Source organism: Centruroides sculpturatus, unplaced genomic scaffold (genome assembly GCF_000671375.1).
Source record: "Centruroides sculpturatus isolate CEXI.00-Female unplaced genomic scaffold, Cexi_2.0 scaffold36, whole genome shotgun sequence".
Lineage (NCBI taxonomy): Eukaryota > Metazoa > Arthropoda > Arachnida > Scorpiones > Buthidae > Centruroides > Centruroides sculpturatus.
In genome coordinates, this window is record NW_019384384.1 from 470,868 (window position 1) to 492,801 (window position 21,934).

Consider the following 21,934-nt stretch of genomic DNA (forward strand, 5'->3'; position numbering starts at 1 on the left):
ATCAAGGACTGATTGCATTCTCAGATGATCTGATTTGTAGTCACTGTCAGAAAGAAAATTGTCGTCACTGGAGAAATTGTCATCTTTCTCCAAAGGTTCTGAAGATAAATTCTTATAAAAAACAGGATAATGATATAAGTCATTTTATATTTATTGAAATAAATTACTTAAATAATAAAAAATTTTAGATTTTATAAACAAAAATGAAAAGCTTGGTACTTTACTTGCTGAATCCTGAATCACGTGGAGTTAAAAACACTCAGATACACTTAAGCACCTGCTCAAGCTATAAAATCATACTCCACAATCATTTGCTATTGCAACACAAACAGCAACATCTTAACTCCAGCTGCTTAAAATTTCGGATGACTTATGTCTATTTTGAAATTTATACAGCAATTTCAAAAACACTGGGGTTAATTTAACTATTGAATCATCAAAGAACAGGTTGCTTGCTAAACAAGTGATCAGTAGGAAAAATTTTAGCTGTTTGCTGTATGAACCCAAACCAATTAGAGATGCAGTACAAAGAGTTTGCCACCAAAGGTATAAGAAGCAACAAGAAGAGCATAAAGATTGTGTAGTACTGTTAATGGAAAAAGAAGAACAGAGTAGTTGTGAAATAACATTAACTACTGTGTAAATTAGGTAATAAATGGTTTTTTAAATTTGTATTATAGTATCTGTAATTATAACAGCATGAATGTACTATGATAAAGTATTTATAATTACATTTTAATCATGAATTTTTCTGTGTAAATAATCTGGGGTTTTTCCCATCCAGACCCAGGTTTTTTCATATGTTGTGAGTGGCAACTCTGTACGTGAGCATTGAAGTGATCCCGCTTAGCAGTGAGTCTCCGAGACATAGTCTTGTCACAAATACGGCTTTGCCGTTTTACTTGTTTTATTTTTATTCCTAATTTTTCTTAATTTATTATGGGTTATTTTTATTATTCTTTTATCTGCTTTTCTTTTAAAATCATTATATCACCAATATTTTCATTTATATTTACTTTTGAATTTTAATATTTGCAAATTTAAATACGCATTCCTTTTTCCCCATCAAATGAATATTCTAACAGTATTTTTAGAATAACATTCTATGTTGCCTGAAGACTATGTGAATGTGATAAAAATTAGCAAGTGTTTTTGACATCACTAAATTGCTAATTTTACTACCATTAATTTTACTACCAACTTTCGTGATTGTGGCTCGATTTCTTCTGGGTGCATACATTTTTTTGTGACAGAGTGTATTTTGCACTTTTGTTTTAATTTTTATACTAGTTCATTAACTCCTGCCCTCAAATTGTGTGCATGAAGAGTAATTGTGAGAAGTTCAGAAAAAATTAAAACATCTCAAAAACAAATTTTATCAATATTAGATTATTAGTTCTCTCAAATTTATAATTTTGCCTAACTAACATAGCATTTTTAAAATTGAAAAATGTTTTAAAATTTCAATATGCCAATTGATGTTATTCTAGGGGATCAGCCTCTAGTTTAAAATCAATTGGAATATTAAAATTTTAAAATATTTTGCATTATATCACTGTATTTTTATACTACTATAAATTATATCATTTGTACTAAAAATACAAATGATATATTTTTAAATTCTAAAGTTTTCAGTCTTCTTAGACCAGTACGAAGTTTATTAAAAAAAATAACCAAACTTTATTTTTTTAATTTTTATTTTTCAAGTTACAGATTATTGGTCCTTGACCCCATCAAACTACTACCCTCCCCTATTCACACACTTATCCCAGAAATGTTTCCACTTTGCAAAGCAGTCCTGGTAAGCTTGTTTCAGACTGTCCTTCAATGCTTGTGATGAATTTGTTTTAATGTCATCAATTGTGTCAAAAGGTGTCCTTTTCAGCACTAATTTTAATTTTGGAAACAAGAAAAAAACTGCAAGGAGCCAGGTCTGGTGAGTAGAGAGACTGGGGAAGACAGTCATTTGATTTTTGGCACAAAATTGGCAAATTGACGAGGCTGAATGAGCAGGTGCATTGTCATGGTGAAGGAACAGTAAGTTGTCTTTGTCACAACTCTGGTCTCTTTTTGAAAATTTGTTCATACAGTTATTTCAAAACACCTGTGTAGTACTGATGGTTGACTGTTTGACCTTGAGGCAAAAATTCTAAGTGCAAAACTCTGATTTTCTGAGTGTGCATGTCATCAGTTGAGGTCAAAGGCTTTCCTGATCTAGGGTCATCTTCAATTGACGACCACTTTTGAATAGGGTAAATCATAACACTAGGCACGACCTAGTGCATTGTCTTCCTTAAGCTTGATTCAACTTTTGAATCAAGCTTAAGGAATCAACTTGTTAATTCCTTACATCAAGAACCGAGTCAAAATTTGATTTCACAATATTTGTATTTCCAACTTCCCAACGAACAATGCATGCACAAATCTCGCACTACTGCCTGTTTGTAGAGAGTGTCGCCATTTTGTATTTTATTTTGACTCGGTTCTCGATGTAAGGAATGCATAACCAAATTGTTTGATTATGCATTTAATAATTGTTAAAAGATTAACAAAGTCTAATGCTGCAAATTTCAACAAGGAAGTTAATGAATTTTTATCAAATTCTAACTTCCCTTCTTCAATGATACATCTTCCTCAGATCACTACTCATTCAAGGAAGTGTTGTTTAAAATAATTTAAAGTTATTACATTGGACATTTGTTAGGAACCACAGAGATGACTAAATTTGGTCAGATGCCAATGCTAATGATGAAAGAAAAGTTGAATCAAGCTTAATGTAAAGGTTTTCCCTAGTTTTATGCAAAACTTCATGTTGCATTGTTTCGCCTGTAAATTGCACATAGTAAAAATCGCCACAAACACTGAAACAGCTTTCACTCAAATAACAACAACACAAGAACAAAACAAGATATCAACAATTCGAAAAAAGCAGTTTACTCAGTAGATTATCATGAACACATTGTTGTCAACTTCATTACACTAGGACACACTGTCTTTGTCCAATTCAAACAGTTCAGTTATTTTTTTGACTAGACCTTGTATTTCTGAAAATTCTGACATTGTATTTCTGATACATTAGTATTTTTAAATTTCCATAAGAGTACTTAGAACCTCTTATTAAAAAAAAAATTGTATTTCATTATAAACATCTGTAAGTATTTTTATTTGAATTTAAGTGTACATAAACAAAATAATTGTTTAAATTTATATTTAATAAAACAAAATTAATAAATTAAACATACAAAGTTCAGAATATAAATCTCAAAGTTTAACAGTAAATCATCAGAATGAATCTCTCATTTTAGAATTTTGACTAAGTAAAGTATTGTACAAATGATTCAATAACTTGTCAAATATTGATACATATCAAAATAATTAAAAAAATATGTAATTTTCCTGTCTTATCTTATTTAATATGGTAGAAAATGCTCCCATCAAGCTTCTTTCTAACCAATGTAACTGGTAGATATGTCTACCAGTTACATTGGTGAACTATTTGACCCAGTGAGATATTTGACCATTTTTTCATTTATGTAATAGACAGATGGCATATTTTCTTTGATCTATCACAAACCACTGCTTCTACCAAGTACAAAAACAAAACAATTGAAAATATAGAAAATACTGTATGCATGGTTGTCATAAATAGACATGGTTAGCTGCTGTGCTTAGATATGGTACCTTGGCTAGCACAGCTTCCAACTAGATCATGTGAAAGAAAACTATCACTTGTAACAGGCTCTTCAGTCCATTTATGAAATGTGGAACACATTCAGTTTAGTTATGTGCCGGATCATTAAAAATGTATATCTGCAGATATGGATACTGATACGGATCATTAGTGTCTAGATCTATGGATACGGATCACAACTTTCGTACTCAGTTGGCACCGTACATGTGACCTTGGACCGATAGTTGACGCTTTGCGTTAGTAACGCAACGTGTTTTGACTTGCACTCTGCATGTTTTTGTTTATAGTTTAGTGTGACACGGGATAGCATAGATTACATTTGTGTTTTTGGAGAGTGTTGAGTTAAATTAAAATAAAAACAATGTCGACAAAGAAGTTTAGTAGTGTAATATGGAAATATTTTACGATAGTAAATGATTTTTGCAATATGAATGTGCCAAATATGTGTTTTTAAAAAATAAAAAGTGATTTGAATTGAAGTTATTAGTATTTTATTGCTACCTATCTTTAAAATTTCATATAAGAAATGAAATTCATTAAGATAAAAGATCTGTTAAAGATCTGCTAAAAGTAATGAATATGGATACGAATTTTTTTTTCCCTCGGATATCCACGGATATGGATACACAGCACATCACTAATTCAGTTTGTAGCAATGATATCTATTATATTTGAAAAAGTGTGAATGTATGATGTGAGACATCTTAATAATCACTGTTAATTTATTACTCTGCAGTCAATTAATTACTCTGCAGTCAATCATTTTCCAAGTACATTAGCTGAACTCTAAAACATATAGCTGTAATCTAACATATTCTTGTTATATAACCTGTTTTACATGTAATATGCTTGTAAACATTCTACTCCTAACTTCGGTGGTGCTCTGCAGAGCCGAGGCCGTCTTCGGAAATAAAGATTTATACAAAGTGAAGTGTTAATTTGTTAACTAAGCACGCAAGCACAATAATAAAAGTATTTTCATATTGTATTTATAAACTCTTCAGAAGTTCATATAGCTACTAACTTAAAATATTTGATTTTATTTAAATGAACAGAACTATAATGATGATTTAAATTTAGGCAAAAGGGTAGTGAATTAATCAGTATTAAGTTTAAAAATGTTATTATTTCATAAAACCAACACAGAATAAAAGGAAAGTCTAAAACTTTATTTTAACTTCATTTAAAACACACATATAAATTCACCCCATGTTCCACCTTAGCTACAACTAAAATAAAAATCTAAAAATATCAAAGATTTCTTACAAAATTTCTATATGTTTAAAAGTACTAAACTGAGCATGCAGGCAGCTAGCTTATTGCAGTTTTGGTGTTACAATTGTGTCTGCTTTTCCTTTCAAAAACTGACTTTCTTCTTTTTCCTTTCTGTTTACAAATAGTTTTTCTGTTTCCTGTTATGTCTGAACAGAGAAATTATTTGTAAACAGAAAGAAAAACATTTTTCTAATTTAGGGTATCAAGTTTTTTTTATTCATTTTTTTTAAAACCTTATTGTGTATGTTGATTTATGGAATACTATTCTTTTGTCTTAATGATTTAGATTCTAAATGATATACATGTATAGATATAATATTAAAAATATTTGACCATTATTTTGTCTTATTGATGGTTGTTATACATTTACTTTAATTTCAAAAAGTATCTGATCTGTAATCATTCATATTTCTTAAAGAATTATGTTTAAACAGTCATGATAACTAACTTGTAACTGATGAATAATTACACAGTTTATTCAATGAATATAGTAAAACATGACATAACCACCAATTTATTTTTGTAAATAGTCAGAAATTCAAAAAATAACAAAATAGATGAAGTAAATGACTTACAAGTTGAATAACTCTAATGAATCCTCGAGGCTCAATCAATACTCGCAAATTCAGATCCATGTTACTAGAAGAATAATATGAAATATTTTATCAGTATAGAATTTTAAATTATAATATTTAAATTCACTTACAATAAAAACTTAAATTTCATGTTAATAATCAAATACACCTCAGAAGCTGAAACAATATATAATAAAATAATTTATGCATCTCACTCTTTTTCAAGTAGGTAGTTTCTCTTTTCTCATTAAAAAAACAACCAATAAAATTTTTAAAAATTTAATTGTTTTTTAACTGATTTAAATTGTCAAACATCTGGAAACTGAACCAAACTTTTACTTGAAGAGAGCCACTAAAGTGGCTGAAAATGTTAGTTTTCTCCTAGAAACTACTTGCTGGAAAAGAATGAGAAGCACAAGTTATTTTATTTCATATTAATATTTAATAAGGAATTGTCCATAAATTACATAACATTATTTTTATACTTTTTAACTACCATCCTACTCCTGTAAAGCTCCATAATGCAATTGAACATAGCCACTCCAAAATTACAAATGCAGATCTTCCATGCTACCAGAGTTTCCAGACAAGATTGTCCTTTATAACAGATATGTAAATGAAATTCTCATTCTGTGGTGTGGTGAACCAGATATTGAAAGTTTTTAAGAACAATTAATAACCTATACAAACTATAATTCAAACTGAAGAAAAGAGCCATAAAAAAGGGCATTTTCTAGACTTGTCAATAACACTTGAGAACAGTTATGTTACCACAGAAGTATACAATCAATCAGACCACCATCCTTTCTACATCCCAAAAGTATCATGTGATTCCTTCATATTTAAGATCTCTGCATTCACAGTCATACTAAGACTTGCATTCATACATTTTCTGACTTAACCAAAACCTACCAGAAATTAAGGTACATTAAAAGATAAAGGCAGAGAACATGACGAAGATGAATCACACTCTGGTATACCATCCAGTTAAACTGATAAACAACACAACTGATAAACACCAAATCTCTGACATCAAGTCAGAGATTTGGTGCTCAATAATTGTTGTGTAATAGAAATATTATTAAATTTGTTCCAGTATCATTTGGATCTTGCCAAGCAATTTTAAAAGATTTGGGCTTGCAATGTGTCACTTCTCAAGTACAGTACAATAGACCCTCCTATGACATGGGTCCATATAACACGAATTGGTATAACATGGCGAAAAAATTATGATCGTTTTTGTGTTCATATAATTGTATAACAAGCTAAAAGAGACTCGTATAACACAGTAAAATGTCATCGCCAACTTGTGTCGCGACAGGATTGGTAAAATCTGGACCAATAGCGGACATTGCACAAACCATTGAGTTTAAACGAGCAGCGGACCTACTAAAAACCATTTATTATTTAACGGCCATAAAAATTATATTTATATTAATGATGTCTCCAAAGTTCAGTGAATTTTTCGCAGAAAAATAACTTATCAGGAAACATGCGCCCACCGTTCGATGAGCTGTTCCGCGACGAAAACAAGATTAAGCAATGCCGTCTTTGAATGGTACGCACTTGGTAAGTAATCCTTCAATTTTTTGTTTATAGCATAGTTTATATGCATTATTCCCAAAAATTATATGTGATTTGGAAATGTTGAGTCAAATTAGTCTAGTATCGATTAATTTTATGGAAGAAAACCTTTCAAACAGCCGTAGCCACTAAACTGCACAAACTGTTAACAGAGAATATTATTTGAATATGTTGCTTTGTCTGAGTGAAGCAATTCATAGAAAACCTGGCTTGTGGCCTGAAAACGCATGGATTTTTCACCATGATAATGCACCTGCACACAATGCTCTTGTTGTTCATGAATTTTTGGCCAAAAATTCAACAAATATGGTTAAGCAAGCTCTGCATTCACCTAATATGACACTGTGACTTTTTCCTGTTTTCTTAACTAAAATTCTTTCTTAGTAGTCACTGTTTTGAGTCAACTGATGCCATAAAACAAAATTCACTGTAAGTCCTGAAAGGGTTTCACAAAAATGACTTTAAAGCATGTTTAGAGGATTGAAAAACATTGGCATAAATGCATTGCAGCGGGAAGTGATTACTCTGAAGGGGACAAAATAAATTTTTAAGAATAAATTCAAATCTTGCATTTTATTGAATCATTCTTGTACTTTTTGATCACAGGGTACATGTCATTGTTGTACATCTTAGTGACATGACTACAAAGCTAAAAAAGAAAAATCACTATGCTAAGCACAATGCATCAAGATGCAACTATTGAACTAGACAAGAAAAAGAAACCTGAAATTGTAATAATGTACAATTAAATCAAAAGTTAATTTAAACTTAAAACATCAACTAGGATTTATCTATTATTAGGACTTATAATACTGGATAACTGGTTCTGCAAATTAAGTAAACAAAGTCAGAAAAACAGTCTTTATTTATCACAGTCCTAGTTGGTGTTTTAAGTTTAAATTAATAAATTAAGGACACAAAGGCATTTAAATTTGAAATCAAAAGTGTTAATACTACAGATGAAATGGTACAGCAGTATGCATGTAAAAACAAACAAAACACTAGCATATTGTTATGTTTTACAATAGTCTTGACATTACAGTGCTCAATGCATAGATATTATACACATTGCTGAATCATACATACAATGCAAACTGTTACAAAAGACAGCTGTTCTCAAAAGTTTTATGCAAGAAATTGATAAAACCCAACAAGAGATGATGGATGATATTTTACAATCAGAAATCTCCACAAGTCACAAGCAATAATGTAGTATTAAGGTGACCAATCGTCCTCCTTTAGAGAGGACAGTCCTTCTTTTTTAAGTTCTGTCCTCCCTCAAAAAGTGCCCTCCTTTTCAATATTTGAAGACTAATCTGTAAATCTCCATATTCAATCGATGCCAAGCCAATCCGTGGTATGTGATGTGTTTGTATTTAATGTGATGATTCATCAAGGCTTGGTACAGTGCGACAAGAAGTGATTATGAGACGCATGCGCTCCGCACAAAAGACTGAAAGAGCACACCATGTGGAAGTGGCTTTGTTTACTTCTTAATGAAATATTACACGGCACATAAACATGCAGTAGATATTATTATAGTGTATTATTGTTGCAATGAATAAAATGTTTCTTTTATTACGATATTTTTTTCTTCAATTTATTTGTGTCCTCCTTTTCATTGTAAAATAGTTGATCACCTTAGTAGTACGGAATGACAGTTGCTGTGAAAGAAACTAACATAAGCAAAAACAGAAAGGAGGTTTTATCTGATATTCAAAGATAGAAAAATGGAAAGATTTTGTAACATTCAAAAAAAATAATAACTTGCAAAAGTTGTCAACTTTAAATGCAAATTTAAAAATTTTAATGTATAACTGAGACCAGTAATATATCAAATATTTCAAAAAAATTAGTATTCTGTTCATTAAACTGTCTTAAACTGATGATAAAAAAATAATAAAATTTACTTTAATTTTTGGTAAAAACAAAGCAATAAATAATAGTACAGAAATTATATTAGAGCTTATGAAAATTTAAAATTAAACACTCATGCTTGCACAGTTAATTTTTTCAGATTTTATCATGATTATTGGACAAAGGAAGTTAGTCATAAAATTAATAAATGATATTTATTTTTACACTTAATTTACATAATTGGGACAGTTCACAAACATCTGAAATGAAATTACAGGGATGGACAGTGAGTAGAAGGGTGAATGGATTTCTACATTAGAGTTCAAAAAATGAAGCAAAAAGATAATGTCATCTTTAGTTTCAATTTTGTTAATTGTTATTCTGAATTAAATTTAGTAATCATTAAATAAAACTATAAATTTAATTAAAAAGTTATTGTAATTATTAGTTAACTTAATTTTAGTATAAGATAACAATCTAACCACCTACTGCGCCTTTAAAAAATAATTATTTTACATTAATTATTAATAGTTAGTCAAACTACAATCCAAAAATAATATGTTTACTGTATAATATTCAGGCTTGGTTATTTTTGTGTATCTACAATGAGTTAACAGAAATGAAACAGAACAAGCAATATTTTAATGCTTTAGATGGTAACTTTTAAATGCATACCAGTAATTATCTTGCTTTCAACAACTGCCCTGGAAGCATGGGGTATATAGTGGGGCAGGTTATACAAAAGTTTTAATTTCATTCTTGTAAATTCTGCAAGATATACACTGTCACAGGTTATGCACGACTACAGAATATCTGTACAAAATTTAGAAGTGGTATTTTATTGAACAAATGTGTTCTTTTACTACGTTTTCTAATTTTCTTCCATCTTCTAGTTTCACCTATATAAATTTTATTATTCTCATGTGCATATCAATTCATAAACAGCCTTTTTGTATTTAATATTTGCATGTGTCCATAATTTTATTTTTGAATGAAATTTATATTATTATAATAATTATTACAATATAGCATTAATATCAGATTGTATTTCAAAAATTTAATTAAAAAATTACAAAAAATAATTTGAAAAGCAATATAATGTATATATTTATTTTTTTTACTTTTTCACTATTGTTATTGTATTGGATTGATGCAGAAAATTTCTGGTATTTTCTAGAATTTTATAGTACAACGTTTCAAAAACAAAAAATAGTTTATCCAAGAAAATAATTGCCATTACATTCAAGCAGCACCTTCTTCCATCAATTGGGCAAGTCAAGGATTTTGCTGAATAAAACTCAGATTGTTTTGACTTGAACTCCACAAGTGCAATTTTCATCTCATCATCAGCAAACTGCTTTTCACTCAAAGTGTTCTATGGAGTAAAGAGATAGTAGTTGAATGGTGTAATGTCTGGAGATGAGGTAGAATCTCCTGTGAGAAGTAGGGTCATTATTTTTTATAATAAAAAGCATTATGTACATTAATAATTATGTACTGTAAGAATTATGTACTTTAATGTATATCAAATATTCTGAAGCCTGATGAATATATATAGATAAATAACCAAACAATTGCCCTAAATATCATTAAATAGCAGATTTATAGCGTGATTATTTAAGGCAATTGTTTGATTATGCATTTAATAATTGTTAAAAGATTAACAAAGTCTAATGTTGCAAATTTCAACAAGGAAGTAAATGAATTTTTATCAAATTCCAACTTCCCTTCTTCAATGATACATCTTCCTAAGATCAATACTCATTCAGGGAAGTGTTGTTTAAAATAATTTAAAGTTATTACAACACAAGTGTACTCAGCAAAAAAACAAATCCAGTAATCAACACCTTATTAGTTGCTGAAGGAGTTTATTAAAAATGAACATTTTCAATCTACTCAATAGATCATCATCAAGTTAGAACATTCAAAAATGGAATACAACATAAAATGGAACATTACATTCAAAATTCAAAAACTGATAACATATCAACTAAAAAGAATAAAACTATATATGATACATAAAATGTAAAAATAAATAATATACTACTATAGCTAAACATTAATACAATCCATCATAACCAAATAGAAGTTACTAAGTTTCCTTTAAAGTAGTGTTTTTCAACTTTCTTGAATACGCGACCCCTTTACAAGTTAAAAAATTCTGCCGACCCCCAGGGCCGCCGTATTAAAACTATATCAGTGATTTTAAAAACTACGTATTTAATTTTTTTCTGTTGAGACCAAAATATTGATCAAAAACCAATTGTACTGTAAAATAAACAGGCACAGACTTCTCACTGAGATTGTAGTTATTTTTATTGTAGTGTAGAACCTAAAAACACTTGTTTTTTTCTTTTACCCACGATCCCCTGTGTAATACTTTGCGACCCCCCTGGGGGTTGTGATCCACAGGTTGAAAAACACTGCTTTAAAGCAATCAAGGATCATATTTCGGTTCACGAGCTACTTGTAAGCTTTTACTGGATTTGTTTTTTGCTGAGTACACTTTTGTTGTATGTTAACATGGTGACACCAGCTGAACCTTACAAGGAATACAGGAAGTTGATGTTAAAACTAGTTAAGGCTAATTTTAAGTTGGAATTTTTAAGAGAGTGTTTAAAAAAACAAAATTTTTCCCATGTCAATCTTTAGACTCTGCATCCCAAAAGAGTGCCTCTCGCTAAAACTACATTTTTGTTTGGCGTGCCTAAGGAAGTCTATTAAATTAACAAAAAATAAAAAGTATGGGATCCTGAATCACCTCATTGAACTTGAAAACAAGGTTTTTAATGAAAGTCCTGATAAGCTTATGAATATGAACTAGGAGTCATTCGTCTTATGTATAATGTTCATAAGAACTTAACAAAACGCTATATTAAGAAAATGAAGTGGATTATTGATTAGTAGGTTTTAAGAAAGATTGGGNCCACAGCACTAGTGAAAATTAAATTTGCTGACTGGAATTCTTTCGAATAAACGACGCTCTACTGTATTTTAAAGACTTAATTATTTCAAGATATATAATTATTTTAAGATTCACAATCATTTTAAATTTAAATTAATGTTAATAAATGCCTAATTTTATAAACTTTAAAAATTGTTATTATTCAAAAGACATGACGCCTGACCTAGAGGAAAAAATGAAGAGGACATGGTTGAGATTTTCTAGGTGGGAAGACTTTGAAGTAAGTGTGGTCTGTCCAAGTTTTCAGTCTGTGTATATTAAAGGTAAATAAATGTTTTGTTTTTGTTGTATCTAATTATTATTAATGAATTTAGTAATGTGGAGTAACAACAAACATATATATTTTATTCATTAGATATACTAAATATAAAAAAAAGAGTGTTTAACACTAATTTTAAATGAATAAACCAAATCATTTTCCCAAAAAATACTTTTACATAAAGCAGTATTGGAAAAAAAGTATTTGAACACTGTTCTAAATTTACGGATTTGAGCATACTAATTTGAGTAGAAGAATCCATTAGCTTTAAGAGGTATCTTAATATCATTTTCTATGTAAATAGTGATATTTACCTGTCTTTGCTTAAACAATGGTCCAGTCAAGGAATTTAATAATGGTGTGAGAAAAAAATGATGAATCTGCTACAAAATGTAAAAAAACTAAAAAGTAGCATTTGTGGGTATTAGTATGTCTTAGGAACTGTAAATTACACTTGGCAAAAGTTTAAAGTTACAGATATAAAACCAGCAAGGCTCAATATCACCCATTGAAAAAAAATGTTTAAAAAATTACCTTCCAAACAACCAAATGCAGAATGGAAGAAAAATAAAACAAATGTTTATGATAAAACAGTAAGAAATAGGCTGAATGACATGGGATTTTCATTTGCAAAGCCAAAGCAAAACCCTTTCTGACCAATGAAGAAGAAAAAAAAAATTCATTTAAAATGAAGACAACACAAAAATTAGACTGTAGAAGACTGGAAAAAGGTTATTTTCTCAGATGAGGGTCATATATGAATTGGGTGTGGTGATGTTGGAAGAAAATTCATTTGGAAAAGTGCAGATGAGAAATTTAAGGAAGATTGCCAGAACAGGAACACTAAGTTTCCAACAAGTTTAATGATTTGGGACTGTATGTCAGCTATTGAATCTGAAAATATGTACATTCTTAAACAGGCTATAACAGCAGAAGGGTATGAGGAAATTTTAAAATCTTTTCCGATTCCAACAATTGAAGATCACTTTGGTGATGCTGATAATGTTTTTCAGCAGGATAATGCCACATGCCATCAAGCCAAACTAAATAAAGAATTTTTAAAGTCCAAGGGCCTGCAAATAGCCCAGATTTAAACCCTATTGAAAATTTATAAACAAAGTTGAAAATGCTCATTGATAAAAGACTGCCAACTAATAAAGACAAACTTAAAGAAGCCATTAAAATTAGCTGAAGTAAAATAACTTCAACAAATTAATTTTTCTGGTGCCAAGATGCATAAAAGATGTAATAAGATCAAGAGGAGGATCAACAAAATATTAACTTCCATTATTTTGCATGTAATCCTTTTATTACTATTGTTATTCAAAAACTTTTTTTCAATACTGCTTTATGTATCATACAAATTATCTTTATGGGAAAATGGTTTGGTTTATTCATTTGAAATTAAAGTGATTAACGCTTCATAACCCAATGAACAAACTAGGTATTTTTTTTTTTTTTAATTATTTTCTCATAAAGTAAGTTCAAACTACATTTCATTTTCTTACATCATGTTCAAATATATTTTGCCAGTGGTTGTAGTATTGGACTGGGAATTTTTAGTAGTAACATTCTAAAGACATCTTTTACTTATTTTTGTCGTTCAAATCATCAGTTGTTTGGTTTTTAATTTTATCAATGTACATTTTAAAAATAATGTATTTCATATTTACTAGTGTATTCAATTAAAAATCTAATGTTTTTTCTATATTAGATAATGATTTTTTTATTTTCTTATAATTAAATTATCCTCTCAGGGACAATTCCCAGGGATAATGAGAACTCATTATGGTTACATCTAAATAATTAATATTTATTTATATTTCTTTTTCTATTTCAAATTTGATACCTTCATTGAGATGGAGTGTTAGCAAAGCCTCTTCTATGTGGCTTACAGAATTGTGTTTGTTCTCAAAATCTTTTTGATCAATTTTGATTAAACTTTTTCATTTTCCATTAATAGCGATGAGGAATCCAAAATGTAATGAGGGTCCATTTAAATGTAAAAAAATAGGAGTCCATGACTTCATTTTCAATTTACAGAGGTATTAATGTCCATGCTTTCTGATGCAACTTTTTAGATTATGTAAGAAATCAAATTTTTAAAATGTAATGCATAAATAATTTAATTAAATTCTAATATATTCAAATTTAAATTCAGACTGTATAATATTACCTTAGAGTAAAATTACTGTACAATTTAACATACAATACTAAAATAAATAGGATGATAAAAAATAACTTTACAAGGCCCACAAATTAAAAACCAAAACATTGTTGTGTGTAACTACAATGCAGTAGGCCTAATTAATAATGATTCAGATTGACAACCTCAGTGGTTACAATGATGCAGTATAGGACAGTTGTGATGTTACATGTTCAAATGATGACAAGGTTAAAAAAGTTGTCTCACAAAGAAATACAAGTAATCATTCAATTTTTGCAGGTCAAAAAGATTTCATCTGCTGAAATCCATTGTCAGTTCATTAAGGTATATTTGGACATTGTCATGTCCTATCATAGCGTTGCATAATGGTGTCAGAGGTTTGCAAGTAAATAGGAAAATATGAGTGAAGAAAGATTAGACTAGATTTGATAGTCATTTCAATGGGAGTTTCATCATCATTTCCCTTAAAGCTTGGATCTGATCTCTTATAATTTCTGCATTTGAAATACATGCATAGTTATCATTTCACTACTGATGAAAAAGCAAAAGCTATCATTGCTAGGTGGCTGCAGCAACAGGAACAAAAACTTTTTGTTGATGGGATGAAGTTCTTTATACATTACAATAAATATCTGAACAAACAAACAATGATTTTGTTAAGAAACAGAATACTATTTATAGATAAATCCTGTAAGTTATGTAATAAAAAGTATTTGTCTATATTATTAGCTTTGTAAAGTTATCTTTTGACCATCCTGCATTTGTTTTATATACATATTTGTTTTATATATTATATACATATATAAAACAAAAGTGTTAGATAACATATTAACAATATNTGATGATAAAAAAATAATAAAATTTACTTTAATTTTTGGTAAAAACAAAGCAATAAATAATAGTACAGAAATTATATTAGAGCTTATGAAAATTTAAAATTAAACACTCATGCTTGCACAGTTAATTTTTTCAGATTTTATCATGATTATTGGACAAAGGAAGTTAGTCATAAAATTAATAAATGATATTTATTTTTACACTTAATTTACATAATTGGGACAGTTCACAAACATCTGAAATGAAATTACAGGGATGGACAGTGAGTAGAAGGGTGAATGGATTTCTACATTAGAGTTCAAAAAATGAAGCAAAAAGATAATGTCATCTTTAGTTTCAATTTTGTTAATTGTTATTCTGAATTAAATTTAGTAATCATTAAATAAAACTATAAATTTAATTAAAAAGTTATTGTAATTATTAGTTAACTTAATTTTAGTATAAGATAACAATCTAACCACCTACTGCGCCTTTAAAAAATAATTATTTTACATTAATTATTAATAGTTAGTCAAACTACAATCCAAAAATAATATGTTTACTGTATAATATTCAGGCTTGGTTATTTTTGTGTATCTACAATGAGTTAACAGAAATGAAACAGAACAAGCAATATTTTAATGCTTTAGATGGTAACTTTTAAATGCATACCAGTAATTATCTTGCTTTCAACAACTGCCCTGGAAGCATGGGGTATATAGTGGGGCAGGTTATACAAAAGTTTTAATTTCATTCTTGTAAATTCTGCAAGATATACACTGTCACAGGTTATGCACGACTACAGAATATCTGTACAAAATTTAGAAGTGGTATTTTATTGAACAAATGTGTTCTTTTACTACGTTTTCTAATTTTCTTCCATCTTCTAGTTTCACCTATATAAATTTTATTATTCTCATGTGCATATCAATTCATAAACAGCCTTTTTGTATTTAATATTTGCATGTGTCCATAATTTTATTTTTGAATGAAATTTATATTATTATAATAATTATTACAATATAGCATTAATATCAGATTGTATTTCAAAAATTTAATTAAAAAATTACAAAAAATAATTTGAAAAGCAATATAATGTATATATTTATTTTTTTTACTTTTTCACTATTGTTATTGTATTGGATTGATGCAGAAAATTTCTGGTATTTTCTAGAATTTTATAGTACAACGTTTCAAAAACAAAAAATAGTTTATCCAAGAAAATAATTGCCATTACATTCAAGCAGCACCTTCTTCCATCAATTGGGCAAGTCAAGGATCTTGCTGAATAAAACTCAGATTGTTTTGACTTGAACTCCACAAGTGCAATTTTCATCTCATCATCAGCAAACTGCTTTTCACTCAAAGTGTTCTATGGAGTAAAGAGATAGTAGTTGAATGGTGTAATGTCTGGAGATGAGGTAGAATCTCCTGTGAGAAGTAGGGTCATTATTTTTTATAATAAAAAGCATTATGTACATTAATAATTATGTACTGTAAGAATTATGTACTTTAATGTATATCAAATATTCTGAAGCCTGATGAATATATATAGATAAATAACCAAACAATTGCCCTAAATATCATTAAATAGCAGATTTATAGCCTGATTATTTAAGGCAATTGTTTGATTATGCATTTAATAATTGTTAAAAGATTAACAAAGTCTAATGTTGCAAATTTCAACAAGGAAGTAAATGAATTTTTATCAAATTCCAACTTCCCTTCTTCAATGATACATCTTCCTAAGATCAATACTCATTCAGGGAAGTGTTGTTTAAAATAATTTAAAGTTATTACAACACAAGTGTACTCAGCAAAAAAACAAATCCAGTAATCAACACCTTATTAGTTGCTGAAGGAGTTTATTAAAAATGAACATTTTCAATCTACTCAATAGATCATCATCAAGTTAGAACATTCAAAAATGGAATACAACATAAAATGGAACATTACATTCAAAATTCAAAAACTGATAACATATCAACTAAAAAGAATAAAACTATATATGATACATAAAATGTAAAAATAAATAATATACTACTATAGCTAAACATTAATACAATCCATCATAACCAAATAGAAGTTACTAAGTTTCCTTTAAAGTAGTGTTTTTCAACTTTCTTGAATACGCGACCCCTTTACAAGTTAAAAAATTCTGCCGACCCCCAGGGCCGCCGTATTAAAACTATATCAGTGATTTTAAAAACTACGTATTTAATTTTTTTCTGTTGAGACCAAAATATTGATCAAAAACCAATTGTACTGTAAAATAAACAGGCACAGACTTCTCACTGAGATTGTAGTTATTTTTATTGTAGTGTAGAACCTAAAAACACTTGTTTTTTTCTTTTACCCACGATCCCCTGTGTAATACTTTGCGACCCCCCTGGGGGTTGTGACCCACAGGTTGAAAAACACTGCTTTAAAGCAATCAAGGATCATATTTCGGTTCACGAGCTACTTGTAAGCTTTTACTGGATTTGTTTTTTGCTGAGTACACTTTTGTTGTATGTTAACATGGTGACACCAGCTGAACCTTACAAGGAATACAGGAAGTTGATGTTAAAACTAGTTAAGGCTAATTTTAAGTTGGAATTTTTAAGAGAGTGTTTAAAAAAACAAAATTTTTCCCATGTCAATCTTTAGACTCTGCATCCCAAAAGAGTGCCTCTCGCTAAAACTACATTTTTGTTTGGCGTGCCTAAGGAAGTCTATTAAATTAACAAAAAATAAAAAGTATGGGATCCTGAATCACCTCATTGAACTTGAAAACAAGGTTTTTAATGAAAGTCCTGATAAGCTTATGAATATGAACTAGGAGTCATTCGTCTTATGTATAATGTTCATAAGAACTTAACAAAACGCTATATTAAGAAAATGAAGTGGATTATTGATTAGTAGGTTTTAAGAAAGATTGGGAGGAACATTACAACATACGTTGTTTGGGACAAAATTGAAGTACCGAATAGGGTAAAAGTGCTTATGAACAATGGCCTGAACTTCGTCCTGGAAAATGCAGGGAATTGGGAAATCTCCATCCAGGAGATCAAAAGAGGAATTGTTGGATTAGATCCGATAGAGAAGGATTATGTGCGTTGGAACTGTTTTAAAAAATCAAGAAAAGTGGAAAAAAAGAGGAAGCAGGAACAATGACATCCTATATACTAAGCGTTGGTTGAAAGCAAACAATTTAACTGTGGCAAGAGCTGATAAAAGTAAACAAATGGTTATAATGAAAAAGCAAACTTATGGTAAAGCCTTAGAAGAGTACATCAGAAAAATGGAATGTATTAAGACCAGCAATAAAATTGTTAAATCTATTGATAGAAGAGCCAAGAAACTGGAGGGTTCCAAGCTTGCAAAGGTTTTACCTTTTATCCAGAAATGCTGTAACCCCAGGCCTGGGATCCCTAGATTATTTGCCTTCACTAAAATGCATAAAGAGGGCAAGGAAATAAGGCCAATAGTTGAAAAACATAAAGCACCTACATTTTTCTTAGAAAGAAGGTTGCATGGATATATCTCCTCCCTACTGGAAGGTAGTATATTGGTTGCAAAGGATCCTGCAATGATGGTTAGAGAGCTGCAAGACGTTACTTTGATGGATGAGGAAGTGAGAACAATATTAGATTACGAGAGCTTGTACCCGTCCATTAAAATTGAATCTTGTTTGGAATCACTAATAGAGTTCTTGTTTAGAGAAAACCCAACATTGGCACATCACAGAAACGACGTTATAGAGATGGCTAACCTTGTATGTTGTGAATCCTTTTTCACTTTCAAAGGCCAAACTTATAAACAAAACAGGGAGTTCCAATGGGAAGCCCAATTTTGGGGCTTCTTATGGTTAGAAAAGTTGAAGAAAAAGTGGTGTGTAGCTTCAGAAATGACATTGTTTACTACAAGAGATATGTGGATGATATCTTTATAATATGGAGAAGCAATCAAGAAATTAGTAATTTCATAGAAAGAACCAACGAGAATGAAGATGGCCTCAACCTGAAGCTAGAGCAGAAAAGTTCCATAATGATATATTTGTTGGATATTAACATTGTCTTTAGGAAAGGGCATGTATCCACTAGTGTATTCACAAAACCAATGCATAGCCCATTCTATAACCTGGCAAAGTCCTATGACCCATATCGTTATAAACTAGCAGCTTTTCATGTTTTGGTTAGAAGGGCATATCTATACTGCAAAAACGTTATTGACTGAGTTAAAGAGATCAAAAGGATTATGCAGATAGCTGAAACCTTAGGTTATAAGAGAAGCAAAATTGCTGGTATTGTTAGAAAATTTGAGGCAAGCGATAAAAAAGTCTCCAGACAGGGTCCTACCAAGTAAATGAAGTTTACATTCAGCAAATATTTAGGAGGCGTCATGAAGGATATTGCAGGCTTTAAAAATTCTACCTTGGTATTAAAAAGAGTTCCAAATCTGTACAAGATTTTAAGAAATGATAAAGGGGATATTAAAAAAGAAGATAAAGCAGGAGTTACAATGAGAAACCTCAGGGTAAGGATCACAGAACATAAGTATGATGTTAAAAAAGGATCTAACACAACGATATTGGCCCAGATGGCTCAAGCCCAAGGATCTGTGGTTGGCTGGGGAGGAAGCGAAAGTTGTCAGACAAGTACATTCTCCAACTTTAGCGAAAACTGCTGAAAAAATGGAAATACACAGGAGCAAACTTGGTGAAAGATGCATTAATGCCAGAGACACCGAGGGTCTTTCCTTAGCTTGGAAGTTTGCCATTGAAAAGCTTACAAGTAGCTCGTGAACCGAAATACAATCCTTATTTGCTTTAAAGGAAACTTAGTAACTTCTATTTGGTTATGATGGATTGTATTAATGTTTAGCTTTAGTAGTATATTATTTATTTTTACATTTTATGTATCATATATAGTTTTATTCTTTTTAGTTGATATGTTATCAGTTTTTGAATTTTGAATGTAATGTTCCATTTTATGTTGTATTCCATTTTTGAATGTTCTAACTTGATGATGATCTATTGAGTAGAAAACGTTCATTTTTAATAAACTCCTTCAGCAATTAATAAGGTGTTGGTTTCTGGATTTAAAGTTATTACATTGGACATTTATTAGGAACCACAGAGATGACTAAATTTGGTCAGATGCCAATGCTAATGATGAAAGAAAAGGTATGAAAAGAGAGACAAGACCTAAAGCAGAGTTCCTCCTCCCAAGGTTCCCAGGGTCTGCTCTCATCTGCCTCAGAGAATTTCAAAGTGAAGGAAATCTCAATCTTTCTTAGAAAGTTCCCTTATTTTTCTCATTCACCAGAGGATGATATGGTGCTCTTTCTTTTTGTGAAGGATTACCTTCAAGGAATTAAAAGGACATTTTGCACCAACAAAGACAGACTCCCAGGACAACTATCAAGGAACATGTTCTGGAACCCCAGATAAATATCATCTTGAAAATTGATTGTAGCTATCTCTACATATAGACATACATGAATGAAAATGCTCATAACTTTTTGATAGATTTGTTAGTTATTCATTTATGCATTTTTATTTTAGCTTTAATAAATTCCTTTAATAATATAAATTTCTAGTTTGAGTAACTTATTTCTGTATTGCTTCTCAAATCCTCCACTATTTGCTTACCCCAAGTCTCCATATAGATACTCATGACCTATGTGGTGTCAGAAGAAACTGCATCTTTGATCATAGTTCTGTAAAATATAGTTTGATATATAGTTCTGTAAAATAAACTTGTAACAACGACCATTGGACTCCATTATCTGTCCTGGAATCATTCATTCGACACAACGACGACACTACTCATAGATGTAATTGGACTGATACACATAACTGATTTTCTTCTCAAGAGGTATGTCTTAGTGACCTCCTCACTGGTGAGCTAGACGTGACCTCCACGACATAGTAATCTGGACTAGGTGGTCCCAGCAATGCCAACCATTTCAAATGAATCCCAGACTTCATAGACAGGAATCCAGGTAGGCCTCCTTTTTCTCTTCGCGTCGGTTAAGCAGCCAAACTAATAGTTAGTTCTTTTTCACTTATGATTGTGCACCTCAACACACTTCATTTACATATGATACAAAAAGTTTCCAATGCCATCTGTCAGAGAACAATTTCAAGTATTCTACAGATATCTAGAAAATTCCAGAAACTTTTGCATCAAACCAATATTTTTTAATTCATTTATCTAGAATACAACCCTTGGCAAAAGATATTTGAACATGATGTAAGAAAATAAAACTGTTTAATGTTTCTTGAACTCATTTTATAAGAAAATAAAAATGTAATGCTCAAAACAAATGTTGGGACTGAACAAAGTGCCTAGAGCAGGCATGGCCAAATCTGGCCCACATAATGAATTTATGTGGCCTACGATTAATCTTTCAATAATAACTATTTAACTTCCAATAACTGGTTGAACAGATTCGCGATATGATAGTGCCAGAATAAAAAAAAAAAAAAAGATAAATTTAAAGTATTAATATTTATCACTAGCTGCAAGGACCCACTTCGCTGGGTTTTTATTTGTTCGTACATTTGTATGTAATATAGCTTTTTTTATATATAAAAGACTGTTTTTCTAAGTAATCTAGAATCTAGCTGCAAGGACCTGCTTCGCTGGGTTTTTAAAAAGTAACGATAATGAAGATTAAGATAATTACATTATAGCCAATCTTACCCGTTTTCACAGAATGCAAGAATTAGGTCCCCCGTTTCCAGACTAATTAGAGA

At 30.1% G+C, this 21,934-nt stretch overlaps 1 protein-coding gene across 2 annotated transcripts in view; it reads right to left on the minus strand.

Moving 5' to 3' along the window:
• The window catches only part of LOC111617997 (synaptoporin-like), a 66,504-nt gene that overhangs the window by 27,759 nt on the left and 16,811 nt on the right, over positions 1 to 21,934 (minus strand). Inside the window, exons 1-2 of one of the 2 annotated variants that reach the window (XM_023359407.1) lie at positions 14,056 to 14,341; positions 5,542 to 5,605 (exon numbers count right to left, since the gene is read on the minus strand). In XM_023359407.1, the coding sequence (XP_023215175.1) occupies positions 5,542 to 5,601 (60 nt within the window). In that variant the 5' untranslated portion in view covers positions 5,602 to 5,605; positions 14,056 to 14,341. Of the gene's footprint in view, positions 1 to 5,541; positions 5,606 to 14,055; positions 14,342 to 21,934 lie in introns of those variants that run through there. The other variant, XM_023359406.1, reaches the window with a different exon arrangement.